At 39.3% G+C, this 26,996-nt stretch overlaps 2 protein-coding genes across 2 annotated transcripts in view; one reads left to right on the forward strand and one right to left on the reverse strand.

Annotated features, from left to right (window-relative positions):
* Positions 1-1,220: 1,220 nt before the first annotated feature.
* LOC121657069 (transcription and mRNA export factor ENY2) lies at positions 1,221-3,675 on the reverse strand. Its single transcript, XM_042012435.1, has 5 exons — positions 3,576-3,675; positions 3,399-3,469; positions 3,217-3,287; positions 3,064-3,138; positions 1,221-1,450 (listed from the first exon to the last, which is right to left on the reverse strand). The coding sequence occupies exons 2-5, from the start codon at positions 3,464-3,466 to the stop codon at positions 1,374-1,376; spliced, it is 291 nt and encodes a 96-aa protein (XP_041868369.1). The 5' UTR covers positions 3,467-3,469; positions 3,576-3,675; the 3' UTR covers positions 1,221-1,373.
* A 173-nt stretch (positions 3,676-3,848) lies between these two features.
* Positions 3,849-26,996, forward strand: part of nudcd1 (NudC domain containing 1) — a 55,654-nt gene continuing 32,506 nt past the window's right edge. Inside the window, exons 1-6 of the mRNA XM_041967147.1 lie at positions 3,849-4,076; positions 4,626-4,780; positions 9,257-9,442; positions 11,858-12,041; positions 13,677-13,865; positions 23,513-23,720. Coding sequence (XP_041823081.1) covers positions 3,962-4,076; positions 4,626-4,780; positions 9,257-9,442; positions 11,858-12,041; positions 13,677-13,865; positions 23,513-23,720 — 1,037 coding nt within the window. The 5' untranslated portion in view covers positions 3,849-3,961. The remainder of the gene's footprint in view (positions 4,077-4,625; positions 4,781-9,256; positions 9,443-11,857; positions 12,042-13,676; positions 13,866-23,512; positions 23,721-26,996) is intronic.

The raw sequence follows: 26,996 nt of genomic DNA on the forward strand, positions 1-26,996 counted from the left end.
ACACTCCCCTCCTTAAAGCTTTACAACTTTACATTAGTAATAAAATATAAACATGATCAAAGTTGGACAAAAAACGTGAAAAACATTTATAACTGACAACTTTTAGCATGTTTATAACAACATAAAGACAAATATAAATATGACATAAATATGATTTTTCATTTCTAGCCTCAAGTGTTTATTTGTGAATTTATTTATAATTGTTTTATAATTATTTAATAATCATAATTAACTACATTTTTCTCATTTAAATGCATTATTTGCACCATGAAATGTCTTTTTAAATAAAAACTTTTTATATTTTATAATAAATACTCAAATGCTGTCATTCCTCTCAGGGATTAATAAAGTATTTTTTATTTTATTTACTATCCACATCCTGCACTTCAGCTGATTTATTTATGTCCATGAAGAAGAAACACGTCCAAACTTTTACACCGCCTGAGCTCAGATATCCTGCTTCTTCCTCTAAATAGTGTTGGCATCAGGCAGATGAAGACCTTCTGTACTGTTCTGCATGAAGATGGAACATACACCCACCCACACACGCACGCACACACACACACACACACACAAGCGCTCACACTCTGCCCACACACATAATTAGTCTTAAAGCCTAAATAACTGTCACTGCGTCATTGAAACAGAAAACATTTTTCCATCAAGCTGAAATCTGTGAAAACCAGAACAAAGGCAGACATGTCGTCCGGCAGGTTCGGTGACGTGAGAACGTCGGAGCATCTGGACAAACTTCCTGTGACGATGCGACACAGAAGCTGGCAAAATTCCTGAAAGAGGAAAACAGCAAAAACTCTGCAGCACGAGCTCATATTTTCTGTCTGTTCTCACGTATGGCTGAACTTTTCCTCCTCTGAGGAATTTCATAGTTAAATTTGCTCAAGGAGAATAAAATCCAGTTAATACACACACACACATATGTGTGTGTGTGATAAAAATGTTGAGATAGAGATATATCTTAAGATCTTAACATAAATACTCAATATGATAAATAAATACGTAAATATTGAGCATTGAGTAGGAAACACTTTTCATTTCCTGCAGTGTCAAACCCTGATAACACACAGGTCTCCATCAGACACAAACGTTTGTTTACCTTCTACAGACTTATTTTTGGAACAAATCACTCATCAAACTGCCTCAGAAAAACACGGATCTCTTTCATCTCATCAGACAGGAATTTACTACAAAACTCAACAAAATAGGCAAAACTTTATTTTTATTTATTTATTTTTTTCCAAAATGGCATCACAAACTAAAATCAATATGAAAAGACACGAATACAAAATGAAATTCACAATGAGCAGGAACATCAGTCTGGGTTCGGATGGTGGATCCACGAGCCGGGTTGTGTTTCACAGGCTGGCGTGCTGAGCTAGAAACGCTCGGATTCTCTGCAGCAGCTCCTTCTTCACGCTGTCCGGCACGAGCGCTGCAGCAAGACAAAGACCAGGACACAGAGCTGATGAGCAGCTGGTACCACGCGCCCACCGTTTTCAGCTCCATCATGTCTGATCGTGGTTCCACACAAACGGATCGCAACATGTTAGCACACTCCCAAATGATGATGATGATGCTGCACAGTGTTATAAAAACACACATTTAAAATGTGCTGCTCTGCACCGGTGCACGCTGGGGAGGTAAAAACATTTCATTAACTGGAATCCGGCCTTCATCGGTACATCCGAGCCTGTCACGTCCCACTCCACAGTGTATGCAAATATGATCAATGTTTTACCGTGGATCCATGTTCACATAATTCCTTCAAAAATATTTAATTATATTTAATCTAATAATACTTCATTTGTTAAATTGAATAATTTTTAATACATAAAATAAAACATTTTATTCAACATGTTTTAATAAGATTTAATTATGTATTTAGTAATTATTTAAATATAATAAAAAATAAAAATACTTAGTCATTTATATAATTATTAAAAATAAACAAATGTTTCCATTCTTCATTTTTTAAATAATAATAATAATTATAAGAAGATCATTTTTGGTTAATTCAGTCATTTAATATTGAATATATAATTTGATTTAAGATGATAAATATTTCAAATATATTTAATATTCATTCTATATTCTATATATCTATTACTTAAATACTAAAATACATTGCATGTTTTGCCCCGTATTCCTTAAATAATTTACAAATTTATAAAAAACAAAATAAATACCACATAAAAGAAGAAGAAAGATTCAACTCAATATTAAATAAATTAATAAATAATTAATAAAGTGAGGATCCACGATGGTGTGGTGGTTAGCTCCACGGCCACCAGGGTCCATAAAGGTCCCTGGTTCGATCCTCGGCTCGAACAGCCAATCAGCTGGCGGGAGACCAGAGTTTGAATCCCGCAGGCGACGAATATGAACACCTTCCAGTTGAGTCCTTGAGTTAGGACGTTCAAACAAGCAAAAATATAAAATAACACATAAAAAATTAAATAAGCTAAAATTAAATCAAATAAGATAAAAAATAAAATGAACTATAAATGAAATAAAACAGATAAAAAAAAAACCCAAAGTAAAATAAAAACATCTAATTAATTAAAAAAGATGAACAGCAGTTTATCTGTTTTATAGAAGAGAACTTTTCCATCGGGCACACACACAGTTAGTCAGTTTATTTTAATTAAAATATTACTTATTGTTGCGTAGCGGCTGCTAAGTAAATACTTAAAACAGATAAAATAAGCCAAGCTAAAATAAAATAAATAAGCAAAAATATCAAACTCTAAATCAAAGAAGTAACTATTTTTATTTATTTACTTTTCTTCAAGAAGCTTTCTTTAATTGTTATTGTTCAGGATATAAAGTAAACTTGTACACACTCTGTTAAATGTGTAAATTTGGAATAAAAAAACTGACCTGCAGTAAAATAAAACCTTAGGTTGTGGTGCAGGACTTCAAACTCACGTCCTGTGATTGTGTGGAAGTGTTTTAACTAAAACAGCCAACCTGATGAAGATCTAGAGCTCTATGATTATTATTTCCATCCTTCTTCCACCCCCTGCTGTTGCAGCCGTGCAGTACCTCTGCCTTTTGGTGTGACTTCTGTAACCAGGTCCTCCACTGTGACATGCTCCAGGCCCTTTTCTCTGATAACATCTGGAAAACAGGTGTTGATGTCTTTAATGATGACAGGACAGCAGCATCTCCTTCAACATCCCTGCGGCAAATACGAACCTTTACATTGTGCTTTCAGCTGATCCTTCCATCCACACTCCACCAGTTTCGCTCTGAGCAGCTCTTTCAACCTGTAGTCACACATTTTAGAGTAAATAATGTGAATTAATCAGAATTATTAAAAATGTGACCACAGACCGAATCATACACAGTCAAATCAGTGCAGAGAAAGACTCGCTTACCGCTCCCGTTCACCCATTTCTATCAGCTTCTGGTTGATTGCGGCTCTCAGCTGATAGTCTTTACTCATGATCTGCCGGAAATCACAAACAGACACAGACACGGGTCTTTTAAACGCCACCGAGGAAGAAAAATAAAGAAATAACGTTTAATTTAACAAGTAAGCGGGTATTTGTTACCTTTGTCTAGAAGGATCAGCTGAGGAATACAAGGCCTGCTCAATCAATGGTACGGTCTAGAACACCAAATGCTCAAAGGTTCCGCATCTCGGCAGATCTTTACCTACCTACAAGAATTAAACTGTACTTACTATATATTGTTGATGTAATATATTTTTATTTCTTAAATAATAATAACAATAACAAAAAAGTTAGAAATTTGAAGAAAAATTTATGGAAATGAGCCAAAAACTCAGTTTCCCATGAAGCCTCGGGAGGTCCGCTCTGAAATGACTCCGTGTGAGTCCTAAAAGGAAACGCGTGTCCTGCTGTTTTCTTCGCAAATATCATCAAAGTGTTGCACAGGCTGTCGTCTTCTGTGAATAAGCAACTTTTATTTCAGAGACATGGCTGCCTCTAATTACTCCCTGAAGGTCAACAGGGACCTCTTGGACCCCAATTTTGAGAGTTACAGGTTGTCTCTGGACGCTATACCAACGTACAACGTTCAGCTGGATGCAGGTGAGAGACACTAACTGTTAGCAAGTGTGCTAGCCGAGCAGTGGTACAGAAATGAATGACTTCTTCTACCGTCTTAGCAGAGAGCTGGAGTAACAGATTGAGTCAATTACTGATAATTATTACAACTAGATTATTACGCTAGATAGATGATTTGTCAACACAAAGTAAGCCACATCCGAAGCTCAGTGGCTCAAAGTTGCTTAAATCCAATACAGCATAACACTGGATCTACTGATGATGAAGATTTGTGTCATTTAGATGCATAACTTAATTGATATAGTTGGCAAGGTTGAAATAACCTTTACCCACCTCACACAGAAAACCCTAAATATGACAGATTTGCAATATGAGTCATTTCAATCACCCACAGAGGACAATTTTAGATTAAAATTATATATATATATATATATATATATATATATATATATATATATATATATATATAAACCTTTTAAAGATAGCAACATTATTCAAAACACAACCACACATATAAACTGATATTTAGTAAAAACCAAATGAGCCTTGTGCCTGTTTTCTTGATTGCTGCAGCTGTGGAGGAGGTGAAGTTGAAGGATACTGAGTACACTCTGGAGCACATGCGTGCTTTTGGCATGTACAACTACCTGCACCTGGACCCTTGGTATGAAGACAGTGTGTTGTTTGTGGACTGCAACGGTCGAGTTCTGAGTCTCACCGTAACTTTGGTAAGTTTCCTGGTCCTCCTGTTCTTTCTTTGATGTAAATATTTCTGAGAGATGCTCACATTTCTCTGCTACATGAACCCAGATTTACTGGTGACAGATTAAAGAAATAAACTAATCTGAAAGGAGGTTAACTCTAGTCTGGCTGGAGTATAACTTCTAGTCTTAAATCCTCACCGTCGTGTGTGAGCAGCTGTATTATTTATCTCACTTGTTGGAAAACTTTTATCACTCTTACATTAACAACAGGTGTAATATTTATGTGCTATCCTGACCTGTGGTACCAGTGATCCCGCTGCTGATGGACCGACTGCAGCAGACAAGAGGAATGAATGTGACCATAAACTCCAGTGACAAGCAGCAGTGAGTCCTGCAGTGAGCTGAAACAAAGAGCAAAGAAAGGGAATCACAGAAACTTAAAACAGCAGTTGATTTGGCTGTTTATTTCACTTTAGCTTAACTTTTGACATTTAGAAATAAAGAAGATATTTAGTGAGCTCTTTGTTGAGGACAGTCTCCTAAAATATAAACAAAATACAAATTCAGTTCAATTGCTTTTGCAAAAATGATTGCAAGACAGGTAGTACTAGAAGGATGAGACACCTCCCCCCACAGTCACTGCACCTAGGATCTGATGCAGTCCATCCGTCTGTCCATCCATCCATCCGTCCATCCATCCATCCATCCATCCATCCGTCCATCCATCCATTCATTCATTTTCTGCTGCTTATCCGGAGTTGGGTCGCGGGGGCAGCTGCCTAAGCAGAGAAGCCCAGACTTCCCTCTCCCCGGCCACGTTCACCAGCTCATCTGGGGGATCCCGAGGCGTTCCAAGGCTGGCCGAGAGATGTAGTCCCTCCAGCATGTCCTGGGTCTTCCTCCAGGGTCTCCTCCTGGTGGGACGAACACCTCACCAGGGAGGCGTCCAGGAGACATCCTGACCAGATGCCTGAGTAGCATTTTTTCTCTGAGCCCCTCCTGGATCATGGAGCTTCTCACCCTATCTCTAAGGGAGAGCCAGGCCACCATGATGAGAAAAATCATTACGGTCTCGATCTCCTTCTTTTGGTCACTACCCAGAGCTACCAGAGCTTTGCCTTCTGCTCAGCTTCTTCTTCACCACGACAGACCGATCACTGCACACGCCACACCGATCCACCTGCAGAAAAATTCATCCACTCTGACCCGTTGGCCTGACAGATTTTATCCGGCCTGGTAGCCACTCATCTACTCATCTACTCATCTACTCTGTGAACTGGATTTCATCGTTTGAGGAATGATATTGTAAAAATAAGCAGCCATGAAATTTTATTTTATTTTATTTTATTTTATTTTATTTTATTTTATTTTATTTTATTTTATTTTATTTTACTGTTGTTTTAGTCATGTCTCCAGAACGAGTCAAGTTCATCTGTTCGGATAGGGGCAGACAGGAAATCAGACACGGGAGTAGTGTAAAAGCTTGTGGGAATTTTCAAAATAAAAGCCCCTGTTCAGCTTTGCGCTGCGGAACCCTGTAAACATTACGTTATTAACCAGTCAGGGGGTGTCAGTATTTTTTTCCCCCATCATGGACAATGAGATGTTCATCCTGGAAGTGGAGAATCACAATATTCTCTAATTGTGATTTCGAGATCTCACCGATCCTGCTTAGCGGACTGGACTCTCGGGCACTCCACACCTGACATGTTCCTGGTGTGGATTAATGCGCCATGGAGGTTGGAATGAAACCGCAGCACACACGCACCCGGTTGAAACTGGGGGTCAGACCTTTGCATCGTTTTATGATAAAAACTTTGATTTAAACCCTGTTGAACACAATCTGATACTTGTCTTCTGCCCCCTGGTGGACACCTTTTGTACTACAAAAGTTTTGACATATCACACAGTAAGGGTAAATATACAAAAATTATTTTTAATTTATTATTTTGTTTAATTTTGTTAAAGGGCCAAATAGAGCTTTCAGATAAAAAAAAAAAAAAGAATTTTCTCCCCATTTTTTTCTAGGGTCAGCCTTTAAATGGTTAAGTGGACCAGACCCATAAAATAACAGTATAGTAAACTTTAAATGACAAAACCCCCAAATTACAATTTTCTGTTAAGAAAAATTAAGTATATAAGTGTGTGTGTTTATGTATATAATTTTATTTACACATTCTTTACAACTTAAACTCACAATGCATCTAAAAAAAGACCCAAAACATTTAATCACAGGTAAGCAGGAATTAAAAATCTAGTATTTTACTTTGTGACAAGGCAAGCAGCAGAGGAACATAAGAAAATAAGAAGCATAATTTAAAATAAAATAAAAAATGTTAATTTTCCAGATCTAGAAGTTATTTTAAATGTACATATGTGTACATTGCCACATGTATGACCACCTTAAAGGACTCACCTCATCATACAAAGTCAAATAAAATCTATTAAGTAAAAAAAAAAAGAAAAAAAAATCTCCCTCTTTTAATTTTCTACTGCACCCTCTGGTGTGTCTCTAAGGACCCTGAGGGGTGCCTGTACCTCTGTTTGAGAAACACTGACTTAGATTTCTCCTCCTCGGCTCATCTTGACATAACTCTGAATCGATGCTGGAACAGTGGACTAACTGATGAATTTCTCTGCACCTGACACACCAGCAGGCGGTGATCTAACACAGCAGCACGAGCACACGCAGCAGCTGATGCCTGACAACATAATCCCAGCAAAACATGACACAGTAGGAACATTTCAGATGTAAAGACGTTGTTGTGTGGCTTATTTTACTAAAAGACCATTATTGTTTTTGATGGTTTCTTCTATCAGATGCTAAATCGGAAGCAGGGCTGAAGTTTCTCTTTAGGCTTTTGTCCATTGTGCGACTAACAGCTGCAGATAAAGTTCTGGATGATTTAGGCCTCTGGTTAACCACACGATTGATTAGACAGTGGATTGTATGTTCTGATCCAGGTTTGTTACGATACCACGACGTCGAGAGAAGGATGAAAACCATCCTGAGCTTTTCAGCTGAGACTTCTTTTGTGTGCAGGACATCATTGAGCATAATTACAGATAATAGCGCCGTACTGGAGCTTCTTTTATGTCTAAACTTGCTGAAATGATGATGATCATATTTCTGGCTTTCAGTACCTCCATTAAATGAAATGAAGTGAAATGTGTTGCTTAAATCCTAATTACAATGATAACATGGTAATTATCCGTCCGGCGGGGCTTTTGTGTACCTATGCAGCGATGTGTTTCTGGGATCAGTACATAGGTTGTTTACACTCTTCAGGGCATTAATGGCTCATGAGCTGAAGAAAATGAGCTCAAAGGTGCATCGTGCATTTGATAGCGATGTGATGGAGTGTCACGCTGCATGGCAACGAAGGGACAGCTGCTGCGTAGTCTTCATAAAACACAATGATCTGTGGGCTGGATCACGTGAAGCCACTTGACAGTTACTGAACCTCTGTGATGAAACCTTTTTCTTGTTTATTAATGTGGCCATGGAACAATAAAAATGCTGAGGAAATTGTGTTTTCATTTTATTTGGTGAATTTCTTTATGTGATAAGAGTCAGATCAGATGCTGTGACCGCTACATCTGGTAGAGATTCAACCAGGTGGTGGAAACCTTCCTCAGAGGTTTTCTCCATATTAACATGACAGCATCACACAGCTGCTGCAGGTTTGTCGGCTGCATCCATGATGAGAATCTCCCGTTCCACCACATCCCAAAGCTGCTCTACTGGACTGAGATCTGGTGGCTGTGGAGGCCGTTGGAGTCCAGTGAACTCATCGTCATGTTCTAGAAAGCTAACACGGGTTTTTTTTTCTTTTGTTTCTTTTTTTCTCAACGTTCTTGCTCACTGGTTCTGAACACAGAGAAGCATAAAACCTTTGCTGTAGACAGACTTTCTTCTATGGGATGTAGATATTTGGGAAACATGGGAGTGGCAAGTTTGGCAGGACAAGAGCAGGGTGGAGTAAACTCCACATTAACAATCTTTGCCTGAGTGCTTCCTCCTTTCTTCTGCTCAAGGCAGCGTATTCAGTTGCGTTTTAGATGACATAATGATGCAGCACTGACTTGGCTCTGTATGTAAAACTGAACAGGCTTGTTGGAAGCACCAGCACTGAACCGGTTCATCTTTGGTAGAAATCTGCAAAAAGCTGCATCTAACAATACAAAATGTTGTGATCTTGAGGCTTTCAGGAAACGCTGCATTAAAACACAGTTCACGGGGACATCCTCACGTGCAGACTAAAGATCTGTCGAGCCAAGAGGAGCCATATCTGAACACCATCCAGAAACACGGCTCATTTAAAATGGACTGGAGCCGAGTGGGAAACTGTTCTGTGGTTAGGATGTTAAATCTAAACTGTTTATTCTCTTTATATATATTTATTGTTTTAGGTTAAATTTTAAGCAGAAAAATCCTCTTTATTTTGTATAAAACTGTATCATCCTAAATGCTGTTTTCTGGGTGTGATGTGATTCCAGGACACGGCTCTGGGAAAACCCAGAGAGGTGTACCGTCTAAGCGCCGATCCCAGCCGGTGTGAGGACCGTCTGTGCGCCTCCCTCAGCTGTACCTCGGCGACCTGGGCGGCTCTGTCTGACGGCAGCGGCCGGCTGATCCTCCTCCGCACCGGAAAGAGGGGAGACGGCTCTCACATGAAGTGGGAAGTAAGTGAAGCAGCTGTGATTACTGCGTTTAAACATCCAGCTGTTGTGCTCAGCCGGATGTTTCTGAAGGTCTGAAGACAGCCACTGAAAATACTCACCAGCAGATGAGAACAGTATGCCATTTCACTTTCACTTCGCGCCAGCGGAAGCTCTAAATGACTGTCGGGAGATGATTCTTCTCGTTAAAACAGGAATTATAGACATCAGTGGTTAACAGAGGCAAAGTGGCTAAATGGTCACTTCATGTCATTTCAACACATTTCCAGCATCACACACACTTGGGTTGAAAGAAATTCAGAAATTTCCACCTGTTGTTCCTCATTGATCCAGTGGACACTGTAACATTTTGTTTCCTCGGATGAAGACGTTTTGGGATGCAATCAACTTAGTGGCAGTTTCGTTGCAATATTCCTGCCTCCTTATTTTCCCTCCATTTTCAGGTGTAAATATCTCAAGAACTTCACCACCTAGAAAACTGAACCTTGGTATAATCATACACCTCCACTTACTCTGAATATATGAAAAGATCTGTCAGACAAAGGGGTGTAACGGTACGCCAAAATCACAGACAGCTTGGTTCTAAGGTCACAGCTCGGTTTTCTGCGCAGAAAGGGAACAAATGCAAAACAAAACTTTGGTTTAAACAGCAACATGTTTAATGACATTTAAAATGAAACCAAAAACAAAACAGAAAGCTGCTTGCAGGAAATTCTCCAATAAAAGATTCTTAAGTAAATAAAAATATGGCATAAATAGAGAAATGTCTCCCCTCCCTGAGTTTGAATCACATGAGCAATATTTTTACATAAAGTCTGTATTCAAAGTAAAATCCCTTCAACCATTTTACATGTTTTATTTAGTTATTGTTAAAAAGTTGTCAGAAAATATAAACATAAAGTCTTTTATTATGGCTCTTTAAAATATAAACAACGTAAACGCCGTGGGGAATGACTCGATGGGGGTTTCGTGGTTCGAGCACAGTTCATCCAGAACGAGTTTTCAATGAGAGCTTTTCCATCCACATGTGGAGGGGGCGGGGCTACACAGAAAACGGTCTCAAGCACACACACAAGACCGGCAGACATCTTTCCACTTCTCTTTTTCCATTTAGATCCTTCACTGGGATCCAAAGTGCTCCCAAACAGGAGTTTTTAACAACGGAAGAGGGTCTCTGAGTTCTGGTTTTTCTTTAAAACTGTTGCTAGTTATAAAGTCCGCGAGTCAGAGGCCGTAGCCGAACGTTCCCTACCAAAAATCTGAATACTGATACATGTACCGTTATACATATATACAGATATACATATATACATACCGTTTACATCACAACCAGTAGGCATGCCAGCCCCTCCATATGATAACTGCTTGGGTTTTTGTGGTTGACCATGTTTGGCCTTTCAGAAAACAACTTTGTATTTTCTAACTCTTGATTTTTTTTCAGAGCCTTGAGATACAAATATGGACTTTTCAAAGCATTAATGGTTAGTCAGGTATATGAACTGGCTTCTGGGTGGCAGCCTCTTCCTCGTCTGTCTCCGTGTCAGATTTTCGTTGGCCCATAACTACCTGTGGGAAAGTATGAAAAAATCTGATCATTGTTTTAAACTAAAGTTCAAAGATTACTCTTCCGTGGGACATAAAATTATTTTTCTTTATTTTTTCATTTTTATTTTTGATGCCAAATATGGGGCTATTTCACCACTCACAAATATTAAAATTCCTCAATATTAGACCAGTGTTGCCTCGATTTAACTAAACACTGAACAGTCCATGGATGAACCTCAAAGCTGTGAAAAATCAAGACACTGGGTCATATACAAAGTTCTTTTCTGAAAGCCCAAACATGGTCGATCACAAAATGGAGTAAGTTTTATTTTTTATCTTTGAAGGGCTGGCATGTCTGCCAGTTATGATGTATGACAGATCCTTTCGTACATTCGGAGAGAGTGGGTGGAGGTGAATTACTGTACCAGATTTCAGTTTCCTATGTGGTTTAGTTCTTGAGATGTGGACAACTGAAAATGGAGGGAAAATGCAGACGAAGGAAAATTGGCGCTAAATTGGCTGCACATTAAAAAGTGTCCATGGAGTAAACAAAAATTTTACAGTGTGTGTTGGATAAATACGGAACAGCTGGCGAAATTTTCAGACTTTTTTTAAACCTAAATGTGTGAAACGACATGAAATGACCCTTATTTGTAGTCAGGTGTGTTGAAGCAGGGAAACATCTAAAACCTGCAGGACAGTGGCCCTTGAGGACCAGAGTTGGTGATCCCTGCTTTATGCAATGTGTTAGTGATGACTGAGTGACCATTAATCACTTTATGCTAGTGTTGAATATTAGTTTATTGCAGTGTATTGAGGATTTTTGCTTGAATTCAGCCATTTATTACAAAAATAATGATCTTGTGTCTGTAGCCGCTGTTCAGTGAAGACATGGGGGAACCTTTCACCATCCTCCACAGCACCTCACACGTCCAGGCTGGCGTCCATGTCGTGGAGGTTTTGCTGCTTGGCATCCAGAAGGACCCAGAGGAAACCAAAGGGAGTGGATACTCAGTGTCGCTCAAGTGGATCACTGTTGCCAGCGCTGCAGGACACGGTGGGTGGTGCATGGAGTCGGTGTTCCACAGTGGAGCTGAGAGCCTCTTCTTATATTTTCATATTTTACAATATAAGTGAGTTATTGTGAATCAGATTGTAGCAGATTATTGGTCACAGGGGTTAAACTGGGAGGACTCCCATCACATTTCTTGGCTTTCTGAGAGTTTTTTGTTTGTTTAGGAGAATTTTAAAAAGCAGCTCTTCATATGTTTAATTTCTGTCCATTGTACAGCAATGTCAAACTTATCTGGACTTTGATTTTCTACGGGCGTAAAGTTTTAATTATTAATCTGAAATCACTGGACAGGAAAGAGTCACTGGTTGACAAAGCTTTCCTGTCTACTCCACCCCAAACCAGGCCAGTCAGATCGTAGTCCTTCCTGGATCTGGTTCTGCTGGAGTTTCTCCTTCCTGTGAGAAAGGAGTTCTTCCTCTCCACCTTCGCCACTTTCAGAGCGAGTCATACTGTGCAACGGTTAGAAAACTGCAAAAAACCCTAAGAGCTCCGTCTCAGACTCTGCAGGCCTCAGTCAGCATGGTAAATGTTAAAGTTCATGACAGTCCAGTTAGAAATGAACCAGTATGGCTAGTTTGGAAGGTTAGCAGGAGAAGGTCTGTCAACAAAGAACTTGGCAAAGCTGCATCTGAACAAACCACAAGACTTCTGGAACAGTGTCCTCTGGACAAACACAGTGGTGGAGGGATGATAATGATGTGGACCTGGACACCTTGGAGTCATTAAGCAGACCATGAACTCTGGATACCAAAGTATTCTAGAGTCAAATGTGAGTCCATCTATCTGACAGCAAAATTTTGGCTGAAACTGTCTCATGCAACAGGACAACGATCCCAAACACAGCAGAAGATCTGCAACAAAATGGCCGAAAAAGAAGAGAACCAAGGTGTTGACATGATCCAGTCAAAGTCCAGACCTCAGTGTGACTGAAATGCTGTGGTGGGACCTTCAGAGAGCTGCAGAAACCAGTGCTGCAAACCCCAATGAGCTGCAAGGGTGGAGCAAAATTCCTCCACAACCATGTTGGAGACTAAAAACAACAACCAGAAAACTATTACTTCAACTTATTGCTGCAAACTCAGTGGTTGAGGTTTTCCTTCCTGTTAAAAAGAAGGTTTTCCTCCCCACTGTCTCCTCATGCAGCTCAGGATGGAGGATTGAATCACAGAGAACTGGCTTAAATGAACAGTTGTTATTAATTAGACTAATATATATCATGCGATGGATGTGTTTTATTTGGATTATATTTGGACTACAGTGAACTGGACTGAACTGGACTGTCTTTAAAAGTGTGCACCTCAGCCCTGCTTATTCAGACTAACACACATGGTTTTAAATGAATTTTCTTTACTTTGTTTCAAGTTTTTAGTTATTTTTGTTTCAGAAATCCTTTTTTAAAACCACAACTTACTGTTCTAGATTTAGGGCAACTCTTTGCCAAATTTAATCCATCTGGGAAACCAACCCATAATTTTTCTGTTAATATTAAACAAAGTGCTATAACCTGAGCTCTGAGTGCACAGACATGCTGTTTCTACTGCAGTTCTTCTTGCTCTCTGTCAGTTTAATAAAAGACAAGATTACTTTCTGACCAGATTCTATGGTTTCCAAATGCAGGTGAAGAGAAGAAGTATGAGGTTAGGAAGAGGAGGGTCCTCAGGGGGAAGTCGGTGCCTCACTATGCAGCAGTGGAGCCACAAGGGAAGGGGCTGATGGTGGCCTCCGAGAAGCCGTTCATCTTCACACATGTGGATGGCCGTCCTGTAGAGCAGCCCGAACCACAGCCAATGGAGGTGGAGAAAACAGGTGGGTCACAGGGGCTGATGGGAAATCTGCCACTGAGTTGACAGGAATAAATTGTGGTGTTTGGAACAACCGAGAGGAGCCAGTTTCTCTAAATGCTGCTGTACTTTCCAAAACACTGCAGGAAATATTTAAACCTTTTATAGGTGCATGTTGTATGAAAACAGACATTGCTGGCATTTTATCACGTTATGATTAGGATGCTGTAACTAAATGTTATTAAAACCAGAATACAATGATTTACAAATCTAATGAACCCATATTTTATTCCCAATAGAACATAAATAAAATATGAGAAGTTGGAACTGAGACATCTTTTCATTTAATGGAAAATATGAGCTGATAGTGAATCTGATGCAGCAACACGTCTGGAAAAAGTTGGAACAAGAGCAACTAAAGGCCAGAAAAGTAACCGGTACAAACCAGGAACACCTGGAGGAGCATTTGACAACTAACCAGGTTACCCATTTACCATTTCCTAAAACTCCAGCCACTGGTCTCCTCATTTCCCAGACGTTTCCAGACAGTTGTTAGAAGAAGAAGATGCTACACCATGCCGAACATCACCATGGAACTACTTTTTACACCGTGGTGAACATCACCCTGGAACTACTTTTTACAACGTGCCCAACATCACCATGGAACTACTTTTTACACCGTGCCGAACATCACCATGGAACTACTTTTTACACCGTGCCGAACATCACCCTGGAACTACTTTTTACACCGTGCCGAACATCACCCTGGAACTACTTTTTACACCGTGCCGAACATCACCCTGGAACTACTTTTTACACCGTGCCGAACATCACCCTGGAACTACTTTTTACACCGTGCCGAACATCACCATGGAACTACTTTTTACACCGTGCCGAACATCACCCTGGAACTACTTTTTCCACCGTGCCGAACATCACCCTGGAACTACTTTTTCCACCGTGCCGAACATCACCCTGGAACTACTTTTTACACCGTGCCGAACATCACACTGGAACTACTTTTTCCACCGTGCCGAACATCACCCTGGAACTACTTTTTCCACCGTGCCGAACATCACCCTGGAACTACTTTTTACACCGTGCCGAACATCACCCTGGAACTACTTTTTACACCGTGCCGAACATCACCCTGGAACTACTTTTTACACTATGCCGAACATCACCCTGGAACTACTTTTTACACTATGCTGAACATCACACTGGAACTACTTTTTACACTGAACATCACCCTGGAACTACTTTTTACACCGTGCTGAACATCACCCTGGAACTACTTTTTACACCGTGCTGAACATCACCCTGGAACTACTTTTTACACCGTGCTGAACATCACCCTGGAACTACTTTTTACACCGTGCTGAACATCACCCTGGAACTACTTTTTACACCGTGCTGAACATCACCTTGGAACTACTTTTTACACCGTGCTGAACATCACCCTGGAACTACTTTTTACACCGTGCTGAACATCACCCTGGAACTACTTTTTACATCATGCTGAACATCACCCTGGAACTACTTTTTACACCGTGCTGAACATCACCCTGGAACTACTTTTTACACCGTGCTGAACATCACCCTGGAACTACTTTTTACACCATGCTGAACATCACCCTGGAACTACTTTTTACATCATGCTGAACATCACCCTGGAACTACTTTTTACACCGTGCTGAACATCACCCTGGAACTACTTTTTACACCGTGCTGAACATCACCCTGGAACTACTTTTTACACCATGCTGAACATCACCCTGGAACTACTTTTTACACTATGCTGAACATCACACTGGAACTACTTTTTACACCATGCTGAACATCACACTGGAACTACTTTTTACACTATGCTGAACATCACCCTGGAACTACTTTTTACACCGTGCTGAACATCACCCTGGAACTACTTTTTACACCGTGCTGAACATCACCCTGGAACTACTTTTTACACTATGCTGAACATCACACTGGAACTACTTTTTACACCATGCTGAACATCATCCTGGAACTACTTTTTACACTATGCTGAACATCACCCTGGAACTACTTTTTACACCGTGCTGAACATCACACTGGAACTACTTTTTACACCATGCTGAACATCACCCTGGAACTACTTTTTATACTATGCTGAACATCACACTGGAACTACTTTTTACACTATGCTGAACATCACCCTGGAACTACTTTTTAAAGATGTGCTAATATATATAAAATGAGCTCATATTTTCCATTAAATGGTAAAATTTCTCAGTTTCATCACCTGATATGTTGTTTATGTTCTATAAGGAATAAAATATGGGTTATTGAGATTTACAAATCAGTACATTCTGTTTTTATTTTCATTTTACATGTTTCAACTCTTCAGAACTGGGGTTGCAGTTTAGAGTCTCGTAGCAAACAGCTGCTTGTTTACACCCACAGTAGCATTAACATGAGAGCAGTCTTGTTTCTGTATCAACAGCTTTAAAATACTTGTATAAAATGTTTCTGATTTTTATAAATTAGGCTTAGAAGCAGATGCATTTATTATAATATAACCACAAACTAAACCTGCCTGAATTGTTCTGATACTGAATCAGCACCTCTGTAAAAGAGCATAATTACCTTCATGTAAGTGGTGGATTTTTCCCATGCTGCTGAACTTCAAGATTATTTAGCTAAAACTACTATTATTTATTTAATTTTACAAAGAAAAATGAAAACTTAATTCACAACAGCTGATCAGTTGTGTTATTTTAGATGTTTCAGATCAGACTGGGGTGATCTGCGTCAGAGGAGCTGCTTCTGGTTGCATCTGACACATTCTCACTCATTCTTCAGACTTTGATAACACACTAACGGAGGTGTTGACTCAGTTCGGCGCTCATCTTTCCTGTAGTGAGACCTCAGACGGGCCGAGCAGAGAGTCGGTCCGTCTGGAAGATCCTTCCTGAAGATCCTGCAAACAGAAGATTAATTGGTTTTATTGCATTTTGAAAAATTTTCCAGGTTTTCTTAAAATAAGGTCTGCACACAATTTGAGCTTCATCTTCGTTTTTGCTCAACACGTCAATAGCAGCAGATTGTAAGCTTTGGTTGTTGCCATAGAAACAGCTGAGTGGGCAGCAGAGTACTGTCTTCCCAATCAGACAGAAAGCTGAGTGGGACAGAAATCAGACAGAAATCAGACAGAAAGCAGTGCATCCTTTCAAGGATGCTTCCTTGGAAGGACCGGCCATCTGAGTAAGGGTCTGTTTGCATTTGGAAAGTCCTGAAAGGTGAGCAGAAGTCACCGCAACGATGTTGGCTGATGTTCTTCTGTGGAACAACATAACGTGGACAACAAATATATTAGAGGAACTTAAAAGACAAATCATTTAAATGCATTTAGCTCTAGTCTCATTTCATCTTCTGCCTCCATCATCTTTGACACATGACAGGCTTGAGACCACAAAGGATGCACAGAAGCATCCTTGAAAGGCCACTAAAGGAGCTACTACGTTCTTTTACAAGTACTTGACATCCAACTGCTTGGGATTTGAACTGTTTTTGGTTTGGAGTCTTTTAGCTGAGTTTCTCCCCGTCATGTTGCTATGCTACATGTTAGCATTGCTGCTTCCTGGTGTGTACAAACATCTTCTGGACTGCACGTGTCTCATGTACAGTAGACTCGTTACGGTTAAACCACCTAGACTGAGCTTGAAAACTTACTATAACACTGGTGAATCAGAGCTGGAAACTGAGTGATTCTTTTAAAATGAATTATGAGAAATATAATTTATTTCAATAACGCCGTAATTTGATGGAAACAGAATGACGAACTTTTAGGAGATTAAAGTTTTCTTTTCATTTCAACTTTTTCCTTAAATTCACAGAACATTTCAATAAAGGTTTTTTTTCTTTTAACACAATACGAGAAGACCCGTAGAGGAGTGGTGTGTATCAACGTATGGCTTGTCTGGGGATCCTTTTATGAGCACTCTGCCTTTCAGAGAGGATTAGATGTCAAGAGAGGAGGCATCTTCAAAGAAGCTTGAGATGAGAGAGGAAAAAGAGGAGGCAGGAGATGCAGACCGGATTTAATTCACATACGCAAATAACATGCACCGGTTTACTAAATTCACTCGGCCAGTTACTCATTTAAGCAGAAAGAAACAGCTACTGAGAAAAACCACTGAGATCTTCATCTGAAATATTAAGAGACGTGATCTGAAGTAGTAGAAAGCATGAATGAGTAGTCTCAGACTGACAATGCCTCATTAATGTCAGAGGGGTTGAAGGCTGTTTGGACCTGGTATTGAATTTCCCGTTTCCGCTCTGATTGAAAATAAAACCCTGTTTACGTCACACACGTCACCTGTGCTCCAGGTGAATCAGTGAAAGCTGTTTTATGAAAGATGATTCAAAGGAGCTCTGAAGGCCACAGGCAGTGATGGATTTGTGATGTTAAAGAGATCCAAGGCCCCTTTCACGCTGCCTGTCCAAGGCTGGGTCGATGTGGCTTCGTCGTTCTGTTTGTGAGGATGATGATGCTCAGGTGGCAGGTTTACAGCTTGTAAGGTGCAGGACTGGATGCACCTCGGGGTCAGCAATGAGGAATGTTTACAGTTTCTTTATTAAATCTATCTTTTGAAGAATTGAGGCAGTTTGAGGATAAAATTGGTCCGATCAAGCACCGCATTGATTATCTCGGACACTTAATGCACTTATATACATATATCACCCTGTTTATTCATGACAGTTCTGCACATTTAACATCTCACTTATTTCTGGCAGTTTCGCCATTTACCGTTTGCACAATGACCCAGATGTTGCACCAGATATTATGTAAATATACATGTTTCTCCCGGTAATAGTAGAATTTTTATGCTTTTGTTCTCTTGCATGCAGTTTAAAAATGAGTTGAAGTATACTTTTATGCTCATTTTATATTCTTGTAGTATTCAGTGTGGACAGAAAATCCTGTTTCTTTACTGTACACGTGACAATAAAAGCTTTTAATCTGGGACAGAGAGGCGTACCCAATAAAGTGGCCAGTGAGTGCGTACCAAACAGACTGAGATCAATCCAAAAATATGGAAAAGACTTACTCTCAAGCACCAACATGCTTTATTAAAACCAATTAATCCCAAACGTAATCAAATGTCTTTGTAGATTATTTATAGTGAAACATTGTCGCAGTCATTTTAAAGCCAGCTGAGAATTTAAAACTCGGATTAGAACGAGGAGCAAATGAGATCAATATTAGTAAAGGGTTTAGAAATGAAATGTGGGACTTGGCAACTCTCTTCCTCATTAGTCTTTTTGTTTATTCAGTTGTAAACAAAGAAGGATAATGAACATGTCTCAGTCTTCACATCCGTGTCAAATATGGAACTGGTTCTGCTGCGTCGGACGTCATTTTTGGAACAATTTCAGAGCTCAGGCTTTGGCAATAATCAGAGAGTATTGTACATGAAGGCTCTGGCACAGAGTTATCTGTATGAATCAGGGAAGGTAGAGCCATCCAATCTTTCCCTGTTTCTGTAGCTCCAACACAATCTTGCATCAAAGCAAATGCTACAGGGTGATGCTTTGAACTTACACTGTATGATTTATGGTTCACTGTAAGGTCACTATGTTACAGCAACCTTGTTTTTTCCTGTTTGTATAGAATAGAACAGGGAACTCTAACTCCGGTCCTCGTGAGCTACTGTCCTGCAGGTTTTGGATTCTACCCTGATGCAACACACCTGACTCAAATCACTGGGTCATTAACAGGCTTGTGCAGAGGTGTGTTGTAGTAGGAGACATCTAAAACCTGCAGGACAGAAGCTCACGAGGACCAGAGATGGAGACACCTGGAATAGAACAATCTGTAAAATAGTGCAGCAGAAATCATCGTCCAGTTTAACCACCTGTGTTTGTATGTAAATGTCCTGCACTTAAAATCCCTAGCAAGTTTGAAACTAGCATCAGCTACATGCACGTTAGCTACGGATATTTATGTATTTGAATGGGATTTTCATTAATGCTTCAGTGTGTCAGAAGCATCTTACTGCTATAGACAACATGTCTGTGGAGAACGGCATCTACTTTCAGAAATATTTAGTAAGAGGTTGGATGAACTGTTGATCACCGTCTAGCGCAAGCAAGGTTTAACCAATCAGATCTTTGGAGTAGGGCCAGGTGATAGATAAAAGCAAGTCAGGACCAAAACAAAGACAGTTTTTCTACTAAGAAAAGCCTTCAGATTTGTTCTTTGCTCATATTTTAAATACCATAATAACCCCCTAAGTAGTAATTTACCAGGAGACTGCGTTTGAAGTTGTGAATAGTCACTAATAAAACAAAAAATAATAATATAATATTTATAAAATATATTTTTGCTCTCCTGTAGCAGCACATACAGTAACCCCTTTAGAAACTTCCATATTTACTGCTGTTGCACCTAAAACTTGCCTGCAGCTAGAGTGTTTGCTCTTTCTGTGAGATCTAATGGCTTATGGTTAAAAAGTACAATAATTAAAAACCACTGAAAAGGAAATTGTCAAAATGTTAAATTGTTCAAGTTTAAATCCGTCACTGCATCCCATCACTCCTCAGACAAGGACTGCTGGTTCTTTAAAGTCGGGGTGGGTAGAGTTGGAAAGCTACAATAAATTTGATCTTAAAACAATTTATCATTTAAACTGAAATTTGCGTGAAAAAGTCGATTAAACTCAAAGTCACTTAAAACAAAGTGTCTGCAAGTAGCCATTAAGATCTGTGTGCTTTTAGTTTTCAACCCTGACCGCTACCAAACATTAACACGGTTACCAATGAAAAGGGGAAGAAAAAGAAAAGTCACTCCCCTGTTCAGATCATTCATCCCACAGCCAGCTGTACTCCTGACTCCTGGGTACGGTACTGACCCAGGCTGCTGTGCTTCTGTTTGGCTCTAGTGAAATGGTCTTTGGGGTTTTACCTCGGGGTATTTGCTGCCCCTGTCTGGATACCCCACTTTTCTTACTTCCTATTCGTCAACCTGCTGGCACTTTAAGCCCCAAAACGGGACCTCACCCATTAGCTTCTACTAGACTCTTCACCTGCTGGCAATATTTCCTCCCAGTCCTTCAGTCTCACTACTGCTCTTCTTGTCTCCTTTCATTTTCCTCTCAAGGAACCCCACACTTGTTTCTTCAGCTGATTGCTGCCTGGAACTCAGTTACAAGATGGGAAACAAAAGTGTGATTTAAAACTGTAAAATCAAGTAACACTGCACTCGTGCAAAAAAGTTTTATACACACTCTTGGGGCGATTTTTGTGTGTTTTTAACGGGAACTTCATGCACGTTAGAAGTGAAAACCAACCTTATAAGTTACATCTGACTGGGCAAAGATTAAACTGATGTCACAGTTTCACCATTTTCTTCCGGTTTAACTAAGTGGATTACCATGAAGTGGGTGACAGAGAAGCTACGCCAGCATACTTCTGCCTTTGTAATGCAACCACAGTGATGCAGCCCAAATTCCAGCCTCCACCCTCTAGTGGAGTTGTAGCAAAGTTTATTCAGCTCATCCCAGTAAATGACCACATGTCTGATTCATGTTTCTCTTTTGTAGATTGTCAGATGATAACTGTACGTTTGCTTTGATGGAAACTTGAATGGAGTCTGACCTGGAAGAGCAGTGAGGCAAAAAACAAACAAAAAACATCCCAAACAAATCAGCAAGTAACAAAAAATAAATAAATAAAGAAAGAAAGAAAGAAAGAAAACAAATGCACAAATACAGATGACCCTATCACCATAGCATTCCTCTCTGCGCTGAGTCACCTGCAGCATCGGGGAAACTACACAAGGCTGCTCTTCCTGGTCTTCAGCCCAGCCTTCAACCCCATCATCGCTGAGATCCTGGTGCAGAAACTCCTGCATCTGGGCTGCAAAAGAACATAAAGATGCATGGATGTGTGAGGATGGCGACGTATGACGGTGGTTGAAACGGGCGTACCTGTTTACGTACGAAGGGAGCATGAATGGGCCTTTAGTCCTGCTGCTCCATTTGCTGTGTTGGGCCACAAATCTCAAAGCTCTCTGAACACGGACCAGATTGCGCATGCAGAGGATGCAGAAGAGGTTTAGATGGTGCCGTATCCGTCTTCTGACCCTCCGGTGAAAGGCAGGAATTAGTTAATCAGTCAACAGAAGAAAGGGGGGGGGGCACTGCAGTATAGGGACAACTCCAGGAATGTTCAAGGTTGGAAAGTTTTGTAGTGGAGTGAAGCCTTTATAGACAATTCTGTCTAACATCAGATGAAGACCTGGCAGCTATGTCTCTGAATGGAGGAAAAGTTTCACCTGAGAAACAGAATAAAGATATAAACTGATGCCTGGAAGAAAATAATGTGTAAGGTTTTATCAGCAAGTGAAAAGAACATGGCTGATAACAGATGGATTGAGAGGGGATTTATTTCACAAATATTCATCATTATACAACTTTGACAGTTCTTGTAAATGTGATTCACGCATTAGGCACCAGGTTGGATTGTGTCCACCGAGGTTCTCGTGTTTGCCAGCCGGTGATTGTTATCGTCTTTTCTCTAACAAAGCGTTTGGCAAACATGGCCTCTGACTTCCTTTTCATTCCGAGGGAATGTGCGTCTGATCTTGCTTTTTATAGTAATATTCGGAAGTCAACTACATTGTTAGAAGCATGCGTTTCATTACGGTGCAACACATGGTTCAGATGTTGTGAGATAAATAGATTGATGGGGATAGAAGGTTCCTACAGGAAACAGAATCTTTGCTTCTTAACAATGTGACCAGCAGTAAGAATGAGGTATGAGAAGAAGGTAATAAAAAAAGCCTAATCATTACCATTCAGCTAGAAACTGTGCTTTTAATCTTTATTTATTTACAGTCTGTTAGCAACATAACTCCAAAAGTTAGCTTTTCATTAGATTTTCAGGAAATGTCAGAAATGGAATAAAGGGAGAAGTGATTAGACTTTGGGGTGATCCGGATCCAGGAATCTTTTAGAGGATTCTTCAGTATGGGGAGATAGGGATGATTCTGCCATTAAAGTTTCTAACTCATCAAAAAATGCCTTCAATCACTGGCCAAAAAAAAAGAAGAAGAATTACAAGCTGACATCATGGTAGATGTACTTTCCCACCATTAGAGAAAATACTACTTCCTTTAATAACTTCAATTAGCTTCATCTTGGTGTATGAGGGTATATTTCCAGGTGAGACGTGGCATCGATCCTGATGGTGGAAATAGTGATGTTAGGTGGAAGTACACGTATGAGCGTTGGCCTGCGTGGGTAACTGGGTGGGCTGTTGGGTTTTTCTCGGTGAGTGACCCTGTGGCCTGCCGGAGGTCTGCGCTCTCTGACTGTGTGAATCTTATTAGTCAACATTGTCTTTTTAAGTGTCTGTCTTTTAACCCATGTGCTTTTCTTTTAATTTGTCTTTTAAAACTCGTTATGTAATGACCATAAAGCCACTATGTTCTGTTCTAAACCAGTTCCCGTAGCAACCAAGCTCAGATCAGTGGTAGAAAATGGATGGAAAATGTTTAAAGTAGTGATTGAACATCAGCTGCTTCAGATTACTGACGGCAGACTCTTCATTCTTTCTTTGTTTTAGGTGTTTTATGCATGACTGAATCCTGGCTCAGGATTATCATCATTTCTCTCCTTTCGATATCAGATCCCATCTACTTTTGGCAGCAGACGACGGAGGACATCACGATTTGTGTGCGCATGCCCGAGGGCATCACTAAACAGGAGGTGTTGTTCAGGGTGACGGTGGACAGCGTGAGCGTCGGCGTTCAGGGTTTCGCTCCCCTGCTGGAAGGTCAGCTGCATGCATCTGTGGACCCCGAGGCCTGCACCTGGATCATCAGGGATGATAAAAGGTTTGTAAAATGCAGCATGTCTTCAGTATTTTTACCTGCAAGAAGTTTTGGTTTTCTTTTTTATTTGTTAGATATTATTTATATTGACTTGTTTCCATCTGCAGTTTCTTAGTTTACTCTTTCTTTTTGATCATTTCCTATTAGAACCGCGGTTCTCGCTCAGTTTATTACCTGGAACCATTCACGTTAGAGGAATCTTAATCTTCAGAAATATCTTAAATATTTTACGTGATTCATGCACATATTTAAGCTTTAGATGCCTGAAGATTGTTTCTTCATAAATAATATATAAAAAACTAATTAGAAAATAATTTCTTTCTAGTTTTTAATCTATTTTAATCTATTCCCTAAGTGTGTTTCACCACCGTTTTAAAAAGCTTTGTAAAAGTAAATCCAGCATTTAATTCCTGTATTTAACAGGAGATATTGGAAAGACATCCAAACTCTATTTATTTTAACTGAAGTCTTCCAGGTCTTTGGTTTCCAGCTGTTTATCTTCAGGACCCCCCCGCCCTGTGCTGAATGCATGCTTGGCTTTATGCTTTCATTAGCTAGCTTCTCACCACAAATAAATCTGACTAGTGCTGCACAATAAATAGAAAAATTACCTTCATCGTGATATTAGCCTCCAACTCCCTAAACTACTATAAATGGTCGCCCCTTTTTGCATATATTAAGGAAGTGATGCGACTGTGTGTCCGTGCTGTCTGTTCGTCAGTGCTTAATGAAATGGACTCTTCCTGGATGCTTCATGTAGATGCTAACGGCTGCTGCAATAGAGCAGGTGGTGGTGGTGGTGGAAGGGAACGAGAGGAGCGATGAAAAGGTGGATGCTTTGTTGTTTTTTATATTAGTTAGACCTCGTTACAACAATGTTAACCATGTTTTATCTGACAACCTGCTATTAATAACTGACAATCCACGCTGGAATATAAAACACTGATCTTGTTAACATCATTATTTCTTTTTTTTTGTAATTTGTAATCAGTTGTCAGACCTTCCTTCTGATATTTTTCTTTTCACATTATCCTCTGGTCCTTTTTTGAGCTGAATCCATTAAACATGAGCTGAGTCACATCCTGCATTCACAGATCTTTTTCTATGTGTCTCTATCTCTGCTTCCTGTTCCTCTAATGGAAGACCTCCAATCTATTCAGTGAAAAATGTGTTGCATAATCTGTTGATTAGGTTTCTGATTATCCTTGATAAGTTTAAATGTTTTTCTGTATAAGGAGAGGGCCTTTGTTTGTCTGCCTTGAAGAGAAAAAAGTAAAAAAAATACTTCAGAAGGACAGCTGTCCTTTTATTTAGTATTCTTTGAGTTTAAGCCTGCTTCACCATGAGAGACCCTTTCTCCTGGTCTTTACTTTTACTGTTTGGATGCTGAACGCATTCATGTTTCCATTTTAGCTGTCAGCATCTTCCAAAAACCTTCTGGATACTGACTGCATTTTCCTCAGACACACAACGGACACCATTGTAGCTGATCAAAAGACAAGGTTTGAGTAATTTTATTTCAGGAAGCAAGTTAAGAAACTGCCCTTTGGTCCATCTTTACCTTCTTACCATGTTTATATAAGACCGGTGTCTGCCCTCAGACACCGGTCTTATATGAACAGAATTCGTAGTGGCCATAACAAGATTGATTATATTTACTGAAAAGCCCTTCAGTAAATAATTATGTATAGTCAGATTAGAATTGGAGTTGCATCTGATTTAATTGTGGTGTAAAAAATCACCTCTTAGACATTTAGCGTCGGACAGAGCTGTGTAAGTTAAACGTGGGGCTGAAACTTATAATCGAATTATTCCACTTGATTGATTAGAATTCTAGTAATTGATGATTCGTATAACAAAAAAAAAAAAAAATATATATATATATATATATATATATATATATATATATATATATATGTATATGTATATGTATATGTATATGTATATATATATATATATATATATATATATATATATATATATATATGTGTGTGTATATATATATATGTGTGTGTATATATATATGTGTGTGTATATATATATATGTGTGTGTATATATATATATATATATATATATATATATATATATATATATATATATATATGTGTGTGTGTGTGTATATATATATATATATATATATATATATATATATATATATATGTATATATATATATATATATATATATATATATATATATATATATATATAAAATATGGTCTATTTATAAAACAAATAAAACATTGATAAGTTGTGTTGCATACAGTGCAGCAGCATCCAGTCTAAAACAGAATTCAGATATTTTTTGGGACATGGCTGTTTTGAGTTAATTATAGGTGGTGGAGACTCTCTTCAAAGAGAATAAAAATATATAAATATTTTGGGTTCTTGAAACAAAAATAATGTTCTCTAGTCAACTTATTGAAATACCCCACAACGTTTTAAATTTCCAATTTTATTTATTTATTTGGCACTTTGTAGTTTTATCTGCTAAAGACAAGAATAAAATAGAAGAAAAAGATTTTTGTATTTATTTGATTTACTTTATTATTGTTCTATATTATATTATTTATTTTAACTGAGCTGTATGCAGCTTGTTATATTTTGTCATGTAATCATATTACTAGGTAATACCATTACTGGTGAAACCAGCTGTTTTGTTGCCATTATTTAAAGTTAGAGTAAGAGCAGTAACTACAAAACATTAAAAATAAGTAGCAAGCAGCAGAACAACACGTTACATTTACGTTTTAAACGAAGGCATCTGCCTGAGAGAAGACGGAATATAAATTTTATGATTTGACTGCTGCTGGATTCGGTGTTAAAACCGTCCTCCAGTGTGAGATTTGTGTCGGGTCCCGCGGGGTTGCAATCCCAATGCCGTCCTTTAATCAGAGCTCCTAGTAAACACAGTCTGTTCACTGAGCTTAGACGTGTAGAAGTTTGATTTTTCATCTGTTCTTGTGTTTTTCATCATTATAACACATTTGACCTCCTCACACTGTATGACTTTTACACAGTAACGTACAATATTGTTTGGAAAAAAAGCTAAAAGCACATTTATTGTTCACTTGTACAAACACGCTCACCCTCCACTGCTTTAATTCTTGGTGTGGTAGATGGAACGAGGTGGTGGAAACCTTCCTCTGAGGTTTTGCTCCATGTTGACATGACAGCATCACACAGTTGCTGCAGGTTTGCATCCATGACGAGAATCTGCCGTTCCACCACACCACAAAGCTGCTCTGCTGGACTGAGATCTGGTGACGGAGGAGCCGTT

This window comes from Melanotaenia boesemani, chromosome 17 (assembly GCF_017639745.1).
Source record: "Melanotaenia boesemani isolate fMelBoe1 chromosome 17, fMelBoe1.pri, whole genome shotgun sequence".
Taxonomy (NCBI): domain Eukaryota; kingdom Metazoa; phylum Chordata; class Actinopteri; order Atheriniformes; family Melanotaeniidae; genus Melanotaenia; species Melanotaenia boesemani.

Bases quoted from the DNA above. Each gene is read 5' to 3' on its own strand.
- LOC121657069 (XM_042012435.1), bottom strand. From the start codon at position 3,466: ATGAGTAAAGACTATCAGCTGAGAGCCGCAATCAACCAGAAGCTGATA. The intron at 3,139-3,216 runs GTTCGTATTTGC...CCTGTTTTCCAG, and splicing joins GCTGAAAGCACAATGTAAAG to ATGTTATCAGAGAAAAGGGC. The intron at 1,451-3,063 runs GTACTGCACGGC...GTCTTGCTGCAG, and splicing joins AGTCACACCAAAAGGCAGAG to CGCTCGTGCCGGACAGCGTG.